This window comes from Epinephelus moara, chromosome 21 (assembly GCF_006386435.1).
Source record: "Epinephelus moara isolate mb chromosome 21, YSFRI_EMoa_1.0, whole genome shotgun sequence".
NCBI classification, from domain to species: Eukaryota; Metazoa; Chordata; class Actinopteri; order Perciformes; family Serranidae; genus Epinephelus; species Epinephelus moara.
In genome coordinates, this window is record NC_065526.1 from 19,758,909 (window position 1) to 19,777,011 (window position 18,103).

General features: G+C 42.7%; 1 protein-coding gene across 3 annotated transcripts in view; it reads left to right on the plus strand.

Moving 5' to 3' along the window:
- Positions 1–18,103, plus strand: part of tnk2b (tyrosine kinase, non-receptor, 2b) — a 45,621-nt gene that overhangs the window by 19,313 nt on the left and 8,205 nt on the right. The window contains exons 4-17 of one of the 3 annotated variants that reach the window (XM_050032719.1): positions 274–543; positions 1,019–1,171; positions 2,916–3,079; positions 4,869–4,988; positions 5,340–5,466; positions 5,597–5,743; positions 7,465–7,559; positions 7,875–8,069; positions 8,360–8,451; positions 9,819–9,941; positions 10,253–10,686; positions 11,004–12,224; positions 15,120–15,215; positions 17,734–17,864. In XM_050032719.1, the coding sequence (XP_049888676.1) occupies positions 274–543; positions 1,019–1,171; positions 2,916–3,079; positions 4,869–4,988; positions 5,340–5,466; positions 5,597–5,743; positions 7,465–7,559; positions 7,875–8,069; positions 8,360–8,451; positions 9,819–9,941; positions 10,253–10,686; positions 11,004–12,224; positions 15,120–15,215; positions 17,734–17,864 (3,368 nt within the window). The remainder of the gene's footprint in view (positions 1–273; positions 544–1,018; positions 1,172–2,915; positions 3,080–4,868; positions 4,989–5,339; positions 5,467–5,596; positions 5,744–7,464; positions 7,560–7,874; positions 8,070–8,359; positions 8,452–9,818; positions 9,942–10,252; positions 10,687–11,003; positions 12,225–15,119; positions 15,216–17,733; positions 17,865–18,103) is intronic. The other 2 variants (XM_050032720.1, XM_050032721.1) reach the window with 2 other exon arrangements.

Sequence of the window (18,103 nt, forward strand, 5' to 3'; positions counted from 1 at the left end):
TGTATATATGTGTGTGTTATCGGTTATCAGTTATCGGTATCGGCCTTTAGGAGCTGAAAGTTATCGGTTATCGGTATCGGTTTAAAAGAAAAGTTATCGTGCATCCCTAATTGAAGCGTATTTACTTGTACTTGTCTGTCTGTTTTTTCTCTACATTATTTGACCTCCCCCAACTTTTTTACCACATTATTTCTCCTACACACACACTCTTTATGCTAACCTTACTCTACAGCCAGCTTTATTCGTTCTTTCTCTTCTTCTGTTCCTCTCCAGGTGTTCAGTGGTAAGCGTCCAGATGGAGGAGACTTCCCCCAGCAGGGCCAGCCGGCCTCCTCCTTTCGTAAGCTGTCTCCCACACCTCCACTGGGCCTCGGGGAGGGCGTCCTGGCCACACAGCCTGGTGGTGGCGCTCCTCTTGACGGGCAGCAGCAGGCTCTGACCTGCCTCATCCCAGAGAAGGACCTGACGCTGTTTGAGAAACTGGGCGACGGCTCCTTTGGTGTAGTGAAGAGAGGAGAGTGGCTGACACCTTCAGGGAAAGTGGTGAGGAGACCTGCACTTTACATTTATTTAGTTGTATAAAACGGTGGAGTTATTTGTCAAAGAAAGAAGTGGAGCATGTGCACACTACTAAAGTTGTTTGTTTTGCATTAAACATGCAGCTTGTTTCCATTTTGTGCTGATGTAGGAATAAATCAAAGCAGGTGCATGAATCTGTGTACTCATACTGTCTTTACTTATATATAATTGCTCTTTTTTTCTGGATTAATGAGATAATCTAATTTGTTCAGAACAAAGTATAGTGTACAAGATTATTATCTCATTAATTCAGACAACAAAGAGGATGTGTTTCTGTCCTAAATTTGGTTAAAATGTGTCTTAAAAGGCATTAAATTTAACTGTCTGATACCTGTAGACACCCTGTAATAATCCTAGATTATTTTTCTTTCATTTTAAATAAATGCTTTACGCTTCTGTTGATAAAAGACTAAACTAAACCCTCTTCCCTTGTTTCCAGCTGAACGTAGCTGTGAAGTGTCTGAAGACAGACGTGCTCAGCCAGCCCGACGCTCTAGAGGACTTCATCTGCGAGGTCAACGCCATGCACTCCCTGGACCACCAGAACCTCATTCGCCTCTACGGTGTGGTGCTCACACACCCAATGAAGATGGTAGTGGACACACAGAAAAACGCACACACACAGGGAGGAATATATACACACACATCAGTCAGCCTGTACTCTCACTTACACCCACACACACTTAACACAAATGCCCCTCTCTGGCACTCTTAGCCTGCCTCTTGAACTTAGTCTGTTGAAATCAGGTCAAGTGTATTAAAAGGTAACTTTCATAACCTGGACCCTTTTTCCCATGTTTTTGTGTCTAATGTTTTGCTCACGCTGGGGGTGAATAAAACAATTAGCGCAAGTGAATTACATGTAAAGTCAATGTGAAGATGCAATTAGACGCGATGGATGCGACCCAAAGGACACGAAATATGCAAATTAAGCGGTGCGAATAAAGTGAGTAGTGCGATTTCGTGTCATGCGCTTATTGCCAGTTGAAAAATCGGAACTTCAGCGACCAATTCATGCTGCGATAGCCAACCGGTATTGAGATCCTTTGGGGACGTTTGACGCCAAGGACGTACTGGCAGAAGTTCATTCATCAATTCAGCAATTTCATACTAGTATGACGTGAGTCAACACAAAATATTCTGGCGTTCAAACTCATGTGAGTAACGCAACATGAACATTCGCTTCGCGTTTGGTGTGAACACAACATAAGCAACTAATGGGAACAACAATGTCTAAATGGGATTAGTATTGAGCGAGAGCGCTGCAGGTAGTGATGAAACAGGCTGCAGTGTAACATTAATAGGCAATGGTATACTGTCAACTTATGTCCACTAAAAGTGTTTGTTTTTGCCACTGACAGGCTCAGATTGTTATTTTAAGTGTCTGACAACATAATGGAAAGGATCCCTACAGAGATAGACCTTTTTGTTAAACCAGCTACAGCCCCGAAACCGCCATCGCCTACCAAACCTACCAAACTCCATTTAAGTAATTTTATCATCATTAAACACACTTCATTCAAAGTCACCAGAAGCAAAATAAAACTCACAAAAGTAATTCTGGTTCATCTTCCCACGGTTCCAGCAATCACCAGCTCTGGTTTGGTTTAAATAAACCCTTAATTCATCCAGTTAGATGTGAAAATATGCTGGCTCTATACACACTAAAATTTCCGTTGATTTAAATGGAGTCTGGTGGGTTTGATGATAGCGATTTTGGGGCTGTTTCTGGTTAAATAAAAATGATCCTACTCTGTAACAAAAATGTCTGTCTCTGTAGGGATCCTTTCCATAATGTTGTCGGACACTCAGAATAATATTCTGAGCCTGTCAGTGGCAAAAACAAGCAGTTTGAGTGGACCCAAATTGACAGTGCGAATATGCACTGAGTGGTTTCATTGCAGCCAGCTGCAGCGCTCTTGCTCAGCACTGGACCAATTTCAAAAACCGCTGTCTCCATTAGTCACTTAGACACAAAAACATGGGCACATCGGGTCTAGGTTACCCTTTAGGGTCTTTGTCATGAGGGTAGACAGTGAACAAAGAGAGAATGAGACAGGAAGGGAGAGGAAGACTAAAATTAGGGCTGACATTTTAGCCCTGTTGTTTTCATGCTGTTACCTTCTAGTTATTTCCTCTGGCATAAGTTTAATGTATACTGCCTTTTTTTTTTGGATCATGTTATGATTACCAATTGCCAACGTCTCTTTCTCTGCTTTAGTGTTTTCTGTTACATTCTTCTACATCATTCTTCCTCTTCCTGTCCTTCTGCTTTTTGCTGCCATACTCCTCTTTTCACCCACTCTGTCTCCTCCTCCTCTCTCCGTGTCCTGAAGGTGACCGAGCTGGCTCCTCTGGGTTCTCTGCTGGAGCGTCTGCGATGTGTTCGTCCACAGGGCCCAGTGTTGATCCACACTCTGTGTCAGTATGCCGTACAGGTGGCCTGTGGCATGGCCTATCTGGAGCAGAGGAGGTTCATCCACAGGGACCTGGCAGCCAGGTAGGGGCACAAAACCTTTTAAGGTGGACTTTACACATTTCAGCAGCTGTGAAAAGGTCAAAACTTACTCTTTAAAGAGGGTGTATTCTCACAGTCTCTATAAAACCTGTTTTTCTTTCAGGGATTTTTTTTTTTTTTTTACTGGTATGTTGAATTATTTATATTGCTTCTCCTTCTCCTCCACCCAAAAATTTACAGGCCATTACAGGGAGACTTGGCCCGCAAGTAAAATGAGTCATAGGTTGGCTGGCTGCACTGGGTGGTCTAAGTTTTTGGTCTTGCCCAAATTAGTCACTTTCACTTAACTGTTGACACAACGTAGATGCCTGAGAAAAATCTTAATGGCTGGTAGAAATGAGTCACTTTCACAGTTAAAGCTGCGGTTTTAAACACAGGACTTTTTGAAGATCTTAATTGTATTCCTGATACATCCCAGGTTTATTTGATGCCTTCAGTTAAAACCTGTCCTGAGTTTCGGGATCACATGGATTGTATTTTATGTGACTGGACCCGTTCTGAACGGGAATTGACCATTAAAAAAATCTGTTTTGTTCATCTCCTAGGGTTGTAACCGTTCACCAAAACCATAATGGGATTTAAATTTCATGTTTAAGGTCAAGTTCATTTTGATGATTCATTCTCCTCTCAACAAATGGTCAATAAGTCTTGATTAAAAAAACAAAAACATATGTCCACAACAATTAATCCTCTAAAGTTTTCCTTCCTCATCTTCGTTGTTGCTGTTGTATTTGGGGGGCTTTGGGAGCGTCTGTGAGTGTGTTTATGGCGTTAGTGGTACGCCACCTGAGTTAAATCAACTGGCAGTCACTTTAAATTGTGGTTATAAGGTTATACAATAGTGACAGCTACATCCCAAATTCCCCAAAAATTACTTTACACTGCAGTGCTAAAAAGGGTATGTGTAAGTCATACTGTACTGAATAAAAGACATGTATGTTTATGGGAAACTTCGGTACTTTCCATCTGATCTGTAGTGCCTCTGGAAGGCACTTCAGACTCAATCACAGCTTCTTCCCCACAGCAATAAGGACTTTGATCGAATTCAAATACACAGGATGAAGCTTTTTTTATGGGTGTAATTACTACACTTTATGTGCAATATTCACAGTCATAATATGTGAAGTTTTTTACCTATTACACTTATTTATTGTCTGTTATTTATTAGTGTGAGGATTGGATGGTTGAATGTAAGGAGGACGTGGTTTTAACTGTCAGCACCTTTCAGGAGTAGCTCTCCTAATTTCATTGTGTTTTTTAATGATACAATGACAATTAAAGGTGTCCTGATTCTGATTATTTTCCAGTGTTTTTGTGTCTAAGTCACTAATAGAAACAATAATTTTTGAAAGTGGTCTAGTACTGAGAGAGAAAAGCACTGCAGCCGGTGGCAAGAGAGACCGCAATGTAACCACATGGGGCATGTCCGCATCGTCAATTTACGTCCTCTAAAAATGTTTGTTTTTGTTACTGACAGGCTCAGATTGTTAACTATAAGTGTCTGTCAACATTATGGAAAGGATCCCTTCAGAGACCTTCAAGGTTGAACATGGTGATAATTGCGTAATACCTTGAAGCTGTGCTATTTTCTGAGACATTTATTGTACTGTGAAAATATACCATTGCAACCCCCCTATGCTGAACAAAGTTTAAAAACTGTTCTCTCCATTTGTCACTTAGGCACCAAAAAATGGGAACACAGGGTCCAGGTTGAGTTTATGAGTTTACAAATGTACATAAAACAGTAAAACATTTGACCCTCTCTCTTCAGGAACATCCTGCTGGCGTCGGCTCACAGAGTAAAGATCGGGGACTTTGGCCTGATGAGGGCGCTGCCCAACAACCACGAACACTATGTCATGCAGGAGCATCGAAAGGTCCCCTTTGCATGGTGGGTGGACGTAGAGAGCAGAGCTGGACTTGCTGTACTTTAGGGATACAAGTGGTTTTAGTGGTTAGGGTGTGAACGTGCTTTAATTTATTGCGGAAAGTTTCCACAGAGAGATGTGATCGGTCAGAGCTGCATTCCAGCCATGATGATCATTATTGTAAAACAATGCTTGCTGTTTTGTTTTGGTGTCTGTCCCAAATTTTGCTTCGGCCAAGCAGCCAGCAATCCATCTTCTTTGTACTGTTTTCATTCATGTACATGTGTGATTTTATTATAAGTTTAGAGAAACAGTGCACCTTTAAAAAATGCTTTTAATATTCAAGTTAAAGTTTGTTGTTCGTCCTGCTGCAGGTGCGCCCCGGAGAGCCTGAAGACCAGAACGTTCTCCCATGCTACAGACACATGGATGTTTGGAGTCACTCTCTGGGAGATGTTCACACATGGCCAGGAGCCTTGGCTGGGCCTCAATGGGAGCCAGGTAAACACGCACAGCAAAGAAATATTGACATTTACAGTATGTATACAAAATGGTCTTGTAGCTAAAGTAACTGATTTATTCTTCGGTTGTCCTCTTTCAATTGTTTCTCCCTGGTCAAAAATAACCCTAGATCCTGCACAAGATCGATAAAGAAGGTGAACGCCTCCCAAAGCCTGAGGACTGTCCGCAGGATATCTATAATGTGGTGCTGCAGTGTTGGGCTCAGAAACCAGACGACAGACCCACCTTTGTCGCCCTGCGAGAGTTCCTGCTTGAGGTAGGAGAGCTGTTGTTTGGGCAGCCAAAGGTGTCTGTCCAGGGCGTTAAATATATTATAATTATAAGTTATAAATATAGTGTGCCAGGGCTGACGTCAAAAACCGGTTTTAGTTTAGCATCGCACTGGTTCCCAGAAGAGAAAGTGAATGTGATTTTTGCATTGCGTTTTGGATTATGTCAGAAAATAAGCTCTGTGGCTAACACAAGTTTATGATACTTACAGGTTTTGTTCAGCGAGATAATCTTAACATATGAACACTTTGCGATTGCCAGAAGTAAAAAGCTAATGTTAGGCTTTAACAGACTACATGACTACTCCACGGTCGCATGACTCTTGACCATCACCGCCACTAAGCTTTCAACTGATTTTGGCCACTTTATTTTAAAAACATTGTATAATGGGGAAATCGGACTGTTTAAGCTAAATAAGAAGCTGTAATGGCGGACTGCCAGCACTCTCACCTGTTCGGGGATGATGACGTTTAATGTCCCTGACAGGGTTTGTAGTCGTATTGAGCAGCTTGTTAGCAACCGCCTTTTTTCGACACGTAAAAGCTTCAAAATTCACAAGTAGGGTATTTACTGACGTGTTTTATGTCGTAGAACAAAACCTGAAACTCGCTTAAGCTTTTGTTAACCACAGACCTTTAGGCATTTTTAGGCATTTTACCAAAATCCCATTCAAAAAACGTATTGACTTTTAGACGAGAGAACCGGAAGTGCTAAAATCGCTAACGGAGTTCCAGGTTTACACACTCTATATTATAAATATAAAGCAATACTGTATTCTGGTACAGATTAAATTTGTGATATTGAGAATACATTTTTGTCTTTTAAAGGTCGTGTGTGTAAGATTTGGGATGATTTAGTGGCATCTAGTGGTGAGGACTGCAGATTGCAACCACTTCAAACTTCTGGTTAGAATTCCTTCAGTGTTCATTGTTCAGGAGGTTTTTACCGTGAGCCGAATTATCCGCAGATGATTCCAGACCAGGTGATTTACACTGGCAAAAACACTGAATAAAGCAGTTTCACGTTTAAATAATCAGTGTTTTTCTGACATTGTTGTCGTGGAAGAGCTGCTAACTACAGTGACTGACGCAAAAATATGAGTGGTCCTATCTAGAGTTGGTTTGTCCGATCTGGGCTAATGTAGAAACATGGCAAGGCAACATGCCGATCTCTGTAGACGAGGACGAGGCTCATTCTAAGGAAAAGAAAACACAACAATTCTTATTCTCAGGTGATTAAACAGTTCAGAAAACATACATATTATATTATGTTCAATTTCTGCCAATATACCCCCCTAAATGGTACACACTGGACCTTTCAAATAGATAACTTGAAGGGATTACTTCATTTGTTTTTGTTTCTTTTTTTGCTCTAAAACATATATGAGGCATGAATTCCCCATAAACAGATTTTAAAAAGATGTGCAGCTATTTGTGTGTGCATAGTGCACGTTCCACACACCACTTGAGAGTGGCAGAGGAGACGTACAGCCAGGACACTGTCAGAAAATAAATGGACTTTTGGCTCCACCTAGTGGAGTTACTGCAAAGCAGAAGCTGAAACATTCCCTCATGTTGGAAGTGCTTAAAGGAGATTGACAACCAGCTACAATACAACCTCATGAATCATAAATGTTTGCCATGTTAAAATTTACTGTGGTGTCTAATGTGTGTTTTTTGTGTGTCTTTGTTTGTGTGTGTTTATCAGACCATGCCCACAGACATGTGTGCTCTGCAGGACTTTGACGAACCCGACAAACTCCTGATCCAGGTCAATGATGTCATCACCATCATAGAGGGGAGGTGGGTGTTAACAAGTGCTTTAGACTTTGAAATAAGAGGCCCTCCTCCAAATCTGTACCTGCTAGCCGTATTACTCATAAACACTGCTTAAAGGAAAAATAAAATGCATCTCTATTCCATAAATAATAATAGCCTATTGGTCTTTTCCAACTACCCAGCTCATCAATGCTCACTAATCAAAATGTATTTATTGTCTATCAAGCTAAATGCACTGTAAATATTAAAATGTTAAATGTCCAGCAGATTTATTCGTTGTGGTAAAGCCCCACAGATGACTCTCCATGTTTCATCCTCAGTATTTTCTGTGTCTTTCAGGGCAGAGAACTACTGGTGGCGAGGTCAAAACAAGCGGACCCTTAAGGTCGGACCTTTCCCCAGAAACGTGGTCACATCAGTAGCGGGTTTATCAGCTCATGACATCAGCCGGCCGCTGAAGAACAGCTTCATCCACACAGGACACGGAGACAGCAACCCTCATCGCTGCTGGGGCTTCCCTGACAGGATCGACGAGTAAGGACCAGTTTATTAACATTTAGTGTCATCTGAATTCAGCACCAAACTGCGCCCACAGAGGTTTTTACATGATCTAAATGTCTTGATAAATATTTATCATAATTATGCCCCATGTTGGAAGTGAGGAGTTAAAAGTCTGAGTAGTTTTTCCTGAGTTGTAATGATAGACTCTCCCCAATAGGTGGCAGTGGCACAGTATTACAGACGTCTTACTGCAAACACCAAGGTTGAGTAGATTCACTGAATTGACTTTTACTGTAATTAAGTCTGTTCTCTCCTCCCTGTAGTTTGTACCTCGGTAATCCCATGGATCCTCCTGATGTCCTGAGTGTGGACCTCAGTAATGCTCGGCCCACGCAGCTACCAGGACGAGCTAGAAGTGAGTATAGGTGCTCCAAATAAATATTTAAACCACATCAGAATGATGACCATAATAAAGATCAGCAGTCTAGTAAGATCATTTTGTATCCAGAGCCAAGCAGCACAGCAGCTAAATGCTACTTCGCCATGTTTAGTTCTTACAGTAGGTGTTACCAACATGTTTCTCTGCAGTGATCTGAGAGGTGTAGCAGGTGTTGACTGCGGAAACACATTTAATGGTTTATAAACAAGCAGCAGTGCTTTCAAGTCAATTTTGTGACTTATCAGAAGCCAGTGTAAGAACTTAAGTTTCAGAGTAATGTGGTCACTTCGTTTGGTTTTCATAAGAACTCTAGCAGCTGCGTTTTGTACGAGCTAAAGCTGTATGATTGTCTTTATAAGAAGGCCTGTGAATAGATCATTACAGCGGTCAACGCTGCAGGAAATAAAAGCCTGAACAAGTTTTTCTAAATCATGTTTTGACCTGAGGCCTCTGAGTTTGGCTTTGTCTTTTGAGAGTAAAAAGATTTCTAACAGTGTCTTTTGCTTCATGTCGTTTTATGTCAAAGGGTTGGAATGGCTGATCCATACTCGTTTAGCGTTTCGCTAATGAGCTAAAAGTCTTGGGCAGGGTTTGTGTGCTGACACTGAAACTACACTCTGTAGGCCTCACTTTGAAATAATGTTGTCATGTCATACCAGAATTTGGTATGGGCATACAGACACACAGTGGGCAGTGTCAGTTTGTAACGTTGCAATCATCTAACATAATGTAAAGGGCGTAAATGAATAAGTGAATATCTAGACATTTTTTAAAATAAATAACATTTAAAAGAACAAATAAATACAAAACAAGTAGAAGACAAAATGCATCTAACAAGTGTAAGTGAACACACCATCCCTGAATGTCCAAAATGCAGCAGGGTACCTAGCGCGTCATACTAAAATATCTAGACATGTAGCTCCTCTGACAAAGCGGTGGTATTTGATGAGTTGGGATGAGAACGTGTTGAATATCTATCAGAGCTGTTTAACCTCTGTATCTGTATCTGTAAATGTATTTGCTCTAAATACGCCTGTCGATCACTTGCGAAATAATCAGATTCAACATTTAAAGGTGCAGCTATCCTGTTTTTTTATTCATTATTATCATTTTCTTAACATCATGGCTCGTAGGTTTAAGTTTAAAGGTTGTAGCAATGCAGATCTTGCTTTGGAAAACAACGTCCACCAAATAACTTTCTTTTCATTTTTCTTGCTGCCAGAACATTAATATATAATCTAACATTTACGTCCTGCTTCTTTCTAATCTTCCCATCTTTGCTGCTGTCTTTTTTTCCCCTGTCTCTTCTTTTGCGGTGGTGGTATTTGCTTTTGATTCTCCAGAGGAGCCTCCGCCCCGCCCTCCTCAACCATCATTGTTAATCAAGAGTAAGTCTGGTTTCTCTCAGCAGCTCCTCACCCATTGCTCCTGCCCTCTCTGTTCCCTCCTAGCTCCACTCCTCAAAGGTACATCCCATAGTTTTTGGTCTCTTCCTTTGCTTGTCTTTGCAGTGAGTCTATCACCTTCTTTTATTTCATGTCGTAACATCACTGTCCTCCATCTTTCCACCTCTGTGTCCCTCTAACAGATGTGCAGTGTCTTTGCTGTGCACAACAGGACTAACTCTGAACCTGGAGACTTTGTTTGGAGTGCGTCTTGTATTTCGTTGTGTGACCTTAAAAAGCATCGGTGTCATCACTCTCTGATTGTGTTTCAGTGAAAAAATGAACGTACTGTGTGTGTGTGTGTGTGTGTGTGTGTGTCTCTCTCTCTCCAGAGCCTTGCTACGATCCAGTAAACGACGACGAGGATCTGACTTCGGCAGGACTAAAGAGATTATCGCTTCGTAAAACGGGTTCTGTGAAAGGCTTAAAACTGAAACCTGCTGCCTGGGTCTCTGCCTCCAAACAGAGTGGCGGCCGGATTTCAGGCTCAGGCCACAACCCCAACAGTGAAGTGTCCCTCATTGACTTTGGGGAGGAGTTCCCCTCGCCCACACCGTCCCCCTCCCCTGTGATTGAAATTCAGATTCCCTCACTGGCAAAGCTAGCGTTGAAAGCAGAGAACATCCTGGACCGGACTCCACCTCAGAGTCCATCTAAATCATTGCCCCGCCCCCTTCACCCAACACCTGTAGTGGACTGGGACGCTCGGCCTTTACCTCCACCCCCAGCCTATGATGATGTAGCCCAAGACGAAGACGATATGGAGGTACGGTAGGAGGTGACACAAACCCCAGGTTGATTCAGTTCAGTTCAGGGGCTTGTGATCGATATAAGATGATATCATTTGCCAATTTAACTCAACCAGTTACAGAAGAAGATGCCATCTCCTTTCACTTAGCATCAATGTTGGATCGCTGAATCAATGCATTGATCCACATTGATGGATTGTTGCACCCCTAATGACACAGCACATTTCACATTGTGCCAGAGTTTAACAGACGTTAGATGTGTATCTCCTGTTCTGATATCAACTACATGGACAGTAACATGTACTGAAGTTGTAAATCTTGTTTCTCCACTAAGGTGAGCTCCATCAACAGCTCGGAGCAGCAGCATGAAGAGGAGCAGAGTGAAGTCCAATACCCAGATGAGACTCTCTACTCTGGACAGAAGGTGGAGTGTGACGCTCTTGTCTCCAGGGGTCCAGACAGATCAGGCCTGGAGGACAACCTGTTTCTCCCCAGCAAGCAGAGCCAAGGTCTGTCCACCTCCTTCTCCCAGTCAGCAGAGATCTTCCAGGAACTCCAGCAGGAGTGCATGAGAAGGCTCAATGTACCGAGTGGAAGTGCTGCACGGTCGAGCTCGCCATCCCAGAGCTCAGTCTCATGTCCTCAGACTCCACAGACACAGGAGGGACACCAGAGTGTCTTCTCCTCCAATGAGGACAGACCCCAGATCCCCCCACGTGTCCCCATCCCCCCTCGCCCCATAAAGAGGGGTGATTACACATCTGCTCGTTGGTCAAGGGATCTCTCCCTGTCACCGACGCCAGCTGACACCACAGAGGAGGTTTCAGGCTCAAACCAGGAACGACCACCTATGATCCCTCCCAGGGACCCTTTGTCCCAGCCGGGCTCCAGGACTCCCAGCCCCATGGGCCTGGTAGTGGGCTCCCCCCAGCAGAGAGTGTACTCTGTCAGCCCCACCACCATGCAGGCTCCTCTTACCTCCTGCCCCCCCACACACACCTACGGCTCCTACCTCTCCACATCTCCGGGTAAACTCATGCCTACCACACACAGCTTTGCCTCAGATCCTAAATATGCTGCACCCAAAGTGATCCAGGCGCAGGCGCAGGGGAAGGACGCCGCCAGCAAGGGCCCCTGTATCCTCCCCATCGTCCGCGATGGACGTAAAGTCAGTAACACTCACTATTACCTTCTACCAGAGCGGCCCCCGTACCTCGACCGCTACGACCGCTTCTTCAGGGAGGCAGAGAGCCTGCCTGCCAGCGGTGTGGAGGAGAGGCCTTTACGGCAAGCTAACACCGCCACCGTCAGACCCATGGTGGTCAGCAGCCAGACTCTCCAAGGACACACCCAGGGACAGGGGCTCGTCCAGCCAGGCGAGCTGAAGGCTAATTTCTCCTCCAACAATAATAGCAGTCTGGGTGGGCTTCGGTCAGGGATGAAGACATCAGTTAGTCTCCCTCGCGTCTGCTCAGACGGGCTGACAGCGGCGGCAGTCACTGCTTCCTGCATCAGGACAGACGGAGGATGGAACTCAGCTGACAGGGTCAAAATGGTAAGGTCGGAGATATTTAGATTGCCTTTTGTAACTTATGATTTGAAATATACTGTGTATAATTCTATGATTTATGTCATCTCCTGAAAGGTATTTATTGCTGCAGTAATTAAAGTGCTAAGCCTGCTCACTCTCTCTCTCATGATGGATGGTTTAGCTGCAATATGAAGTTGACCTCATGTCCTCCTTAAAGGGAAACTTCAATATTCTTAAACTTGGACAACTTTTTCCCAGGTTTTAGTGTCTAAGTGACTAATGGGAACAACCATTTCTTAAAATTGGGCCAGTATTAAGAGAGAGCTGCAGAAAGAGGCTGCAGAGTAATCAGTTGGGGCATTTGGCATCGTTAATTTATGTTGACTATAAGTGTTTGTTTTTTGGTCACTGACAGGCTCAGATTGTGATTGTAAGTGACTGACAGCATTATGGAAAGCATCCCTACAGAGAAATGAAGTGTTTTCTTTACTATTTGCTCAATCTTGTCTGTTAGTTATTGTGTGAAACCAAGTCCTGCTCGAGGAAAGTCTCGTTGTGAAATCAGGCAAGGAGTCACTTGATGCAGGAGGACAACTGTAGAAACGTTAAGTGAGAGCTGGAGTTGTGTTGGTGTGTTGGAGTCAGGGCTCGACAGTGCCAGTATTTCACATGCATTTGCCCCCTAAAATAAATACATATGCAAACCTGAAAAATCATTTACAAGCACAGTGTGACGAAAATGACTCAGCCAGAAGGCATCCGTCTCTGTATTTAATGTTAAGCATAAATGAGTTCAAATTTCTCGGGGTCTTGTTCACGAGCGAGGGTAGAATGGAGTGTGAGATGGATTGGCGGTTTGGTGCGGCTTCTGCAGTGATGCAGGCGCTGCGCCGGTCCATTGTGGTGAAGAGGGAGCTGAGCCAGAAGGCCAAGCTTTCGATTTCCTGGTCTATCTACGGTCCAACCCTCACCTATGGTCATGAACTCTGGGTAGTGATAGAGAGTATGAGATCGCAGATACAAGCGGCTGAAATAGGTTTCCTCTGTAGGGTGGCTGGGCTCAGCCTTAGAGATAGGGTAAGGAGCTCAGACATCTAGAAGGAGCTCGGAGTAGAGCTGTTGCTCCTTTGCATCGAAAGGGGTCAGTTGAGGTGGTTTGGGCATCTGATCAGGATTCCTCCTGGGCGCCTCCTGTTGGAGGTGTTCCAGACACGTCCCACTGGTAGGAGGCCCCGGGGCAGACCCAGAACACACTGGAGGGATTACATATCTCATCTGGCCTGGGAACGCCTTGGGGTCCCCCAGGAGGAGCTGGAAAGCGTTGCTGGGGAGAGAGACGTCTGGGGTGCTTTGCTCGGCCTGCTGCCCCCGTGACCCGGCCCAGGATAAGTGGATAAAAATGGATGGATGGATGGATGAGCCCTTAGAATAACAATCTGAACCTGTCAGTGGCAAAAACAAGCTCTATTAGTGGACGTACATTGATACCAAATGCTCCAAGTGCTGCCCTCTCACTCAACACAGGACCAACTTAAAAAGTAGTTATCTCCACACAAAAACACAAGAAAATAGGGTTTAAAAGGGATAAGAAGTACAGTTCCTAAATTAGATTGTCAGCTGTTCTTTGTTTGTGATGACTAGTGTGAGAGAGTTCGGCTTTATTATAGTGAGATGAAGCTAAAAGCTGAACCATCAGTGCGATGTTCAGTTTAATACAACAGGATCGATTTTAAATGAAATGTTATAGATTGCGGTGCATATTTGATATTTTACTTGCTTGACTCCTCAGTTGAAACTTGTGTATTCTCACAGTTAATTAACCTTTTGAATGTGTACATGTAAATATTAACATTATGATGTACAGTATGCTACATTCGACTGTACTCTAAACACAAGGGGGAAACAGACAGTAATTTTTATTGGTCGTCCACTCGGACCACAGCTTGTAGTGAAAATAGTGTGTGTGTATGTGTGCGTTTCCCCTTTTGGTAGAGACAGAGAAAGAGCAATTTGCAATTTCATTTTCAATGCAATTGCTCAAATCTGTCATAATTGAACAGATAACCTCCCTATTCAACTTCAAATCATTATCAGAACCAAATTATGATTGATGTGTAACAGCACAATAACATTTTCAGACTGGAGCTGAACTTATGAAAGCGGATGAAACAGACTAATTAAACAAAGTTGCTTTTGAATATTATTTCAGCACAAAACTTCATGGCATAAAAACACTTTTTTTTTTCATTAGCGTCACAATAAAAAGGACAATAATGTCAAAGCTCCTCATAACTTATTAAAAAATATGCCAGCGTTCTCTGGAGACAAAGGCCATATTATTTTTTTGCTGTGAATTCAATTTAAAAGACGAGGAACCAGAGTTTGATTGATTTTTTTTTTGCTGGTCAATTGATCCTGACACCGATTGAACCTGATTTGACTGGAGGCAGGATCACTGCAAAACACCAAACACTCCACATCGATCAGGCACTTGGCATTTTGTAGTGGATACTGAGATGTGTGGCTGCACACGAGGGGCAGTGGGAATGTGGCATTGTAAATAAACTGTGCTGCAAAGAGTTCAATGCAAGAAGCAGACGTGCACTAAAGATTCACAAGCTTCACTGCCAGTGAATGTGAAGTACATCACAAGCAGTAACACAGTGTTAGCATTAGCTTGGTGAAATTAGAGTTAGCTTTAAAGAACACTTCACCCTCAAAAATGATAATAACCAAAGAAACATCATCTTTTCAAGTAGAACAGAAATTTAAGGCCTACTTGATTTTCAGATTTGGAAGTGTTTGTACATAAGTTGATACAGATGGTGTCATCTTAACACAACCAGCCGTGTGTGCCGCTGCTGAGTGTTGCTGGATGTTGCAGATACTTACACTGTTGATGTTGTGTGATTGATTCAGGTGCAGGAGGCAGTGCACGGTGTCACAATAGAGGAGTGCCAAGCTGCCCTCCAGAACCACAACTGGAATGTCCAGAAAGCTATTTATTATCTAAAGGTGAGAATGTTCATCATCATTACACTATAAAAACACACTGCAGCCCATTACTATAAAACTATATATTGTTTCACTTGGGAATCCAAAATCAGAAAAAAGTAGCAACAGTTTTGTGTGAAAGAAAATAAATCCTGTGCCAAATATAGGCGCGCTGATTTCAGTGATTTATCACAAAAAAATATCAAAATCAAATTAAGTTCACGGCCCGTTTTTTCATTTCCAATTTCCGACTTCAGCAGAAAATCTTAAGTCCAAAATAAACAAGCTGTTATTTGTTTCTGTTCTGAATTTGGGATTCTTCATTGAAATTGAAAAGAAAATGTGACACATGAATTTTAGACATGCCACCCTTCATATTGTCTCAATGTGTATTAATGGTTCCTTTCTTAGAATGTAAAAAAGGCTAAAAACTTATAATATTTAGTTTATGATTTGCACAATTAAAACTCAAAAAAGGCAAAAGGAAAAAGAATAACGCAATACAGTGCAGGGAGAAGCAAAAAACCCAGAGGGTTCATTTGAAGCCTCCACCTAATAAACATTTTCACAAAGTTATTAAAAACTCAAAAGTACATTAAAAAAAAGGATGAATAAATTAATTAAGTTTTGAGAAGGCCACTCTATTTTTTTAAATCAACTGATGAGAGGTTAAAGGAGAAGTAATTATTTAATTTAGTTTAGTGTAATTAACAAGGGACAGTGCAAATTAATAAATAAACACGGTATAGAAAATGTCAGAATTAGCCAAAAGGCTCTTTTCCATCTGTGGTGTTGTTAATAAATTACAACAAACAAACAAAAAAACAAAATGACACAGAAAAGAAATATGTAACAGGGCATACAGTTTAAGGGTGTGTTCACACCAGGATAGTCCGGGGGACTCGGTTCGATTGGGCGGGGAATGCCAAAAAATTTCAGACCTTCGTTTGATTTGGTTCACTTTCTCACTGACCAAACCGCCTGGACAACGTCATGCAGTTACAACAGCTGCTCGTTGGGGAGCGGTATTGTCCGAAATGACCACTGACCAGGAAGAAAAAAAGCATGAGGAAGAAGAAAACCCGGCTCATCGATTGGCCAGGACCGAAAACGGAAATCCATCCCCTTCAGCCGGCTTGGTCACCAAACACCAAAAGGCACTGTGCTCTCGGTCACTTCCTCTCTTTGGTTCACTTCCTCTCTTTGGTTCACTTCCTCTCTTTGGTTCGCTGGATAGTCCAGCATTGCATTTCCCACTGTAAGGAAACCGCACCAGGGTTCGCTCGTTTGGTCTGCACCAGAGTTCCAATGAGAATTCACACCACTCCAAACGAACCGAACTATCCGTGGAAGCGGACCAGGGTTCGTTTAAAACGGACCAAATAGTGCCAGTGTGAATGCGTCCCTAAAAGACGTCTTTGAACACATCAACAAGAAATGATTTTAACATGATTTTTTAATCACAAGAATTTAATGATCATCAAAAGTGTGAATCAGTGTTAAAATCTGAGGCAAAGTTGATGCAGTGTTAAAGGACATACAAGTTTTAAAAAGAGTTCAGTGCTTACACGTTTATGTATTAATTGATGTATTCAGTTATATTTTTGACACGTCTGATTACCCTTTACTACCTCTTGTTAGTTTTTGTGCTCATAGTGTCAAGTTCAGGACATGAGATAAATACTTACATAGTCAGGAGCAAATAAAAACAATATTAGTCCCAAAGTGTTAATAAAAGTAAACTGTCACACAGGAAGTCAAACTAAGCTGGTTAAACAAAACTTTACGCAGCATAATGGGCCACAATCATTTAATACCCCATCAGAATAAAGACCTAATAAAGTGGATGTTTATGTCGCAGCGTTGCAGTTACTAACAGAGAAGCAGAGTCATCAGAGGTAAACAGTGCTGAGCTGCAGACGGGTCCTCAGAGATCCACATCACTGCAGCTCAGGTCACAACTTCACTCTTGCTCTGTAATAACTTTTTTTTTTTTGTACAGGATATGACTTCAAACAGGTTGTCATTCAAAGTTGCTGAATGTTGTTTTTTTACTTTATTAGTTCACATCAAGAAATGATAAGAGTAACTTGAACCTTGAGGGAGGATCAGGTCATTACTGGTGCAATGAGCTGACTATAAATAAAAAGAAAACAGCCTATAGATTCACTGATGTGTCTCCAGCAGTGTTCAGCACCGTTAGCCGCCTGTGTTCGGGGCCACTGTGGCAGGATGGAGGAGGTGTGTGGATGGCAGTGGACACGAGGGAACACTCAAGCGCTCCTTAATAGTGGCGGCAAAGTTTAGACGATACAGAGGAGACGCTGAGCTCGTATTATGACGGACATAATATTACAATGTGCTCACTGCTGCTGCAACACACTCTCATGAAGGAGTTAAAAGAAGATGCAGCTCTTTTCTATGACGGTCCCTGACAGTGTGACCCTGCTTTATTGTCCCATCTCATCCCTCCTATTCGTCCCTCCTGCTGGCTCCTTTGAACACCTGTGTTTTAACTTTGTTATCCGTCTCTCTGCAGGTGGAGCAGTTGTTCTGTTTGGGTCTGAGGAGCAGGTCAGAGTGTCTAAAGCTGCTGGAGATGTGTGACTGGAACCTGGAGGTGGCCAGCACTCAGATGTTAGATAACTATGGATCCACAACAAGACAGAGGTACTGTGTCCTGTAGCTTTGTTTGCTGAACTTTGGGCCATGACATCCCACATGGAGTCTGTAACTTTTAATGGGCTGTTCTCTCATATCACTGGCGAGCAATGACTATCCATCCATCCGACTTATTAAATACTTAGGCTCTGTCACTTCATACAGCACCAAGAGACTTTAATGTACATTTAAAGGAATATTTCACACCCCAAATGACAAGGTGTGTATCAGTTGCTCACCCTGTGCTA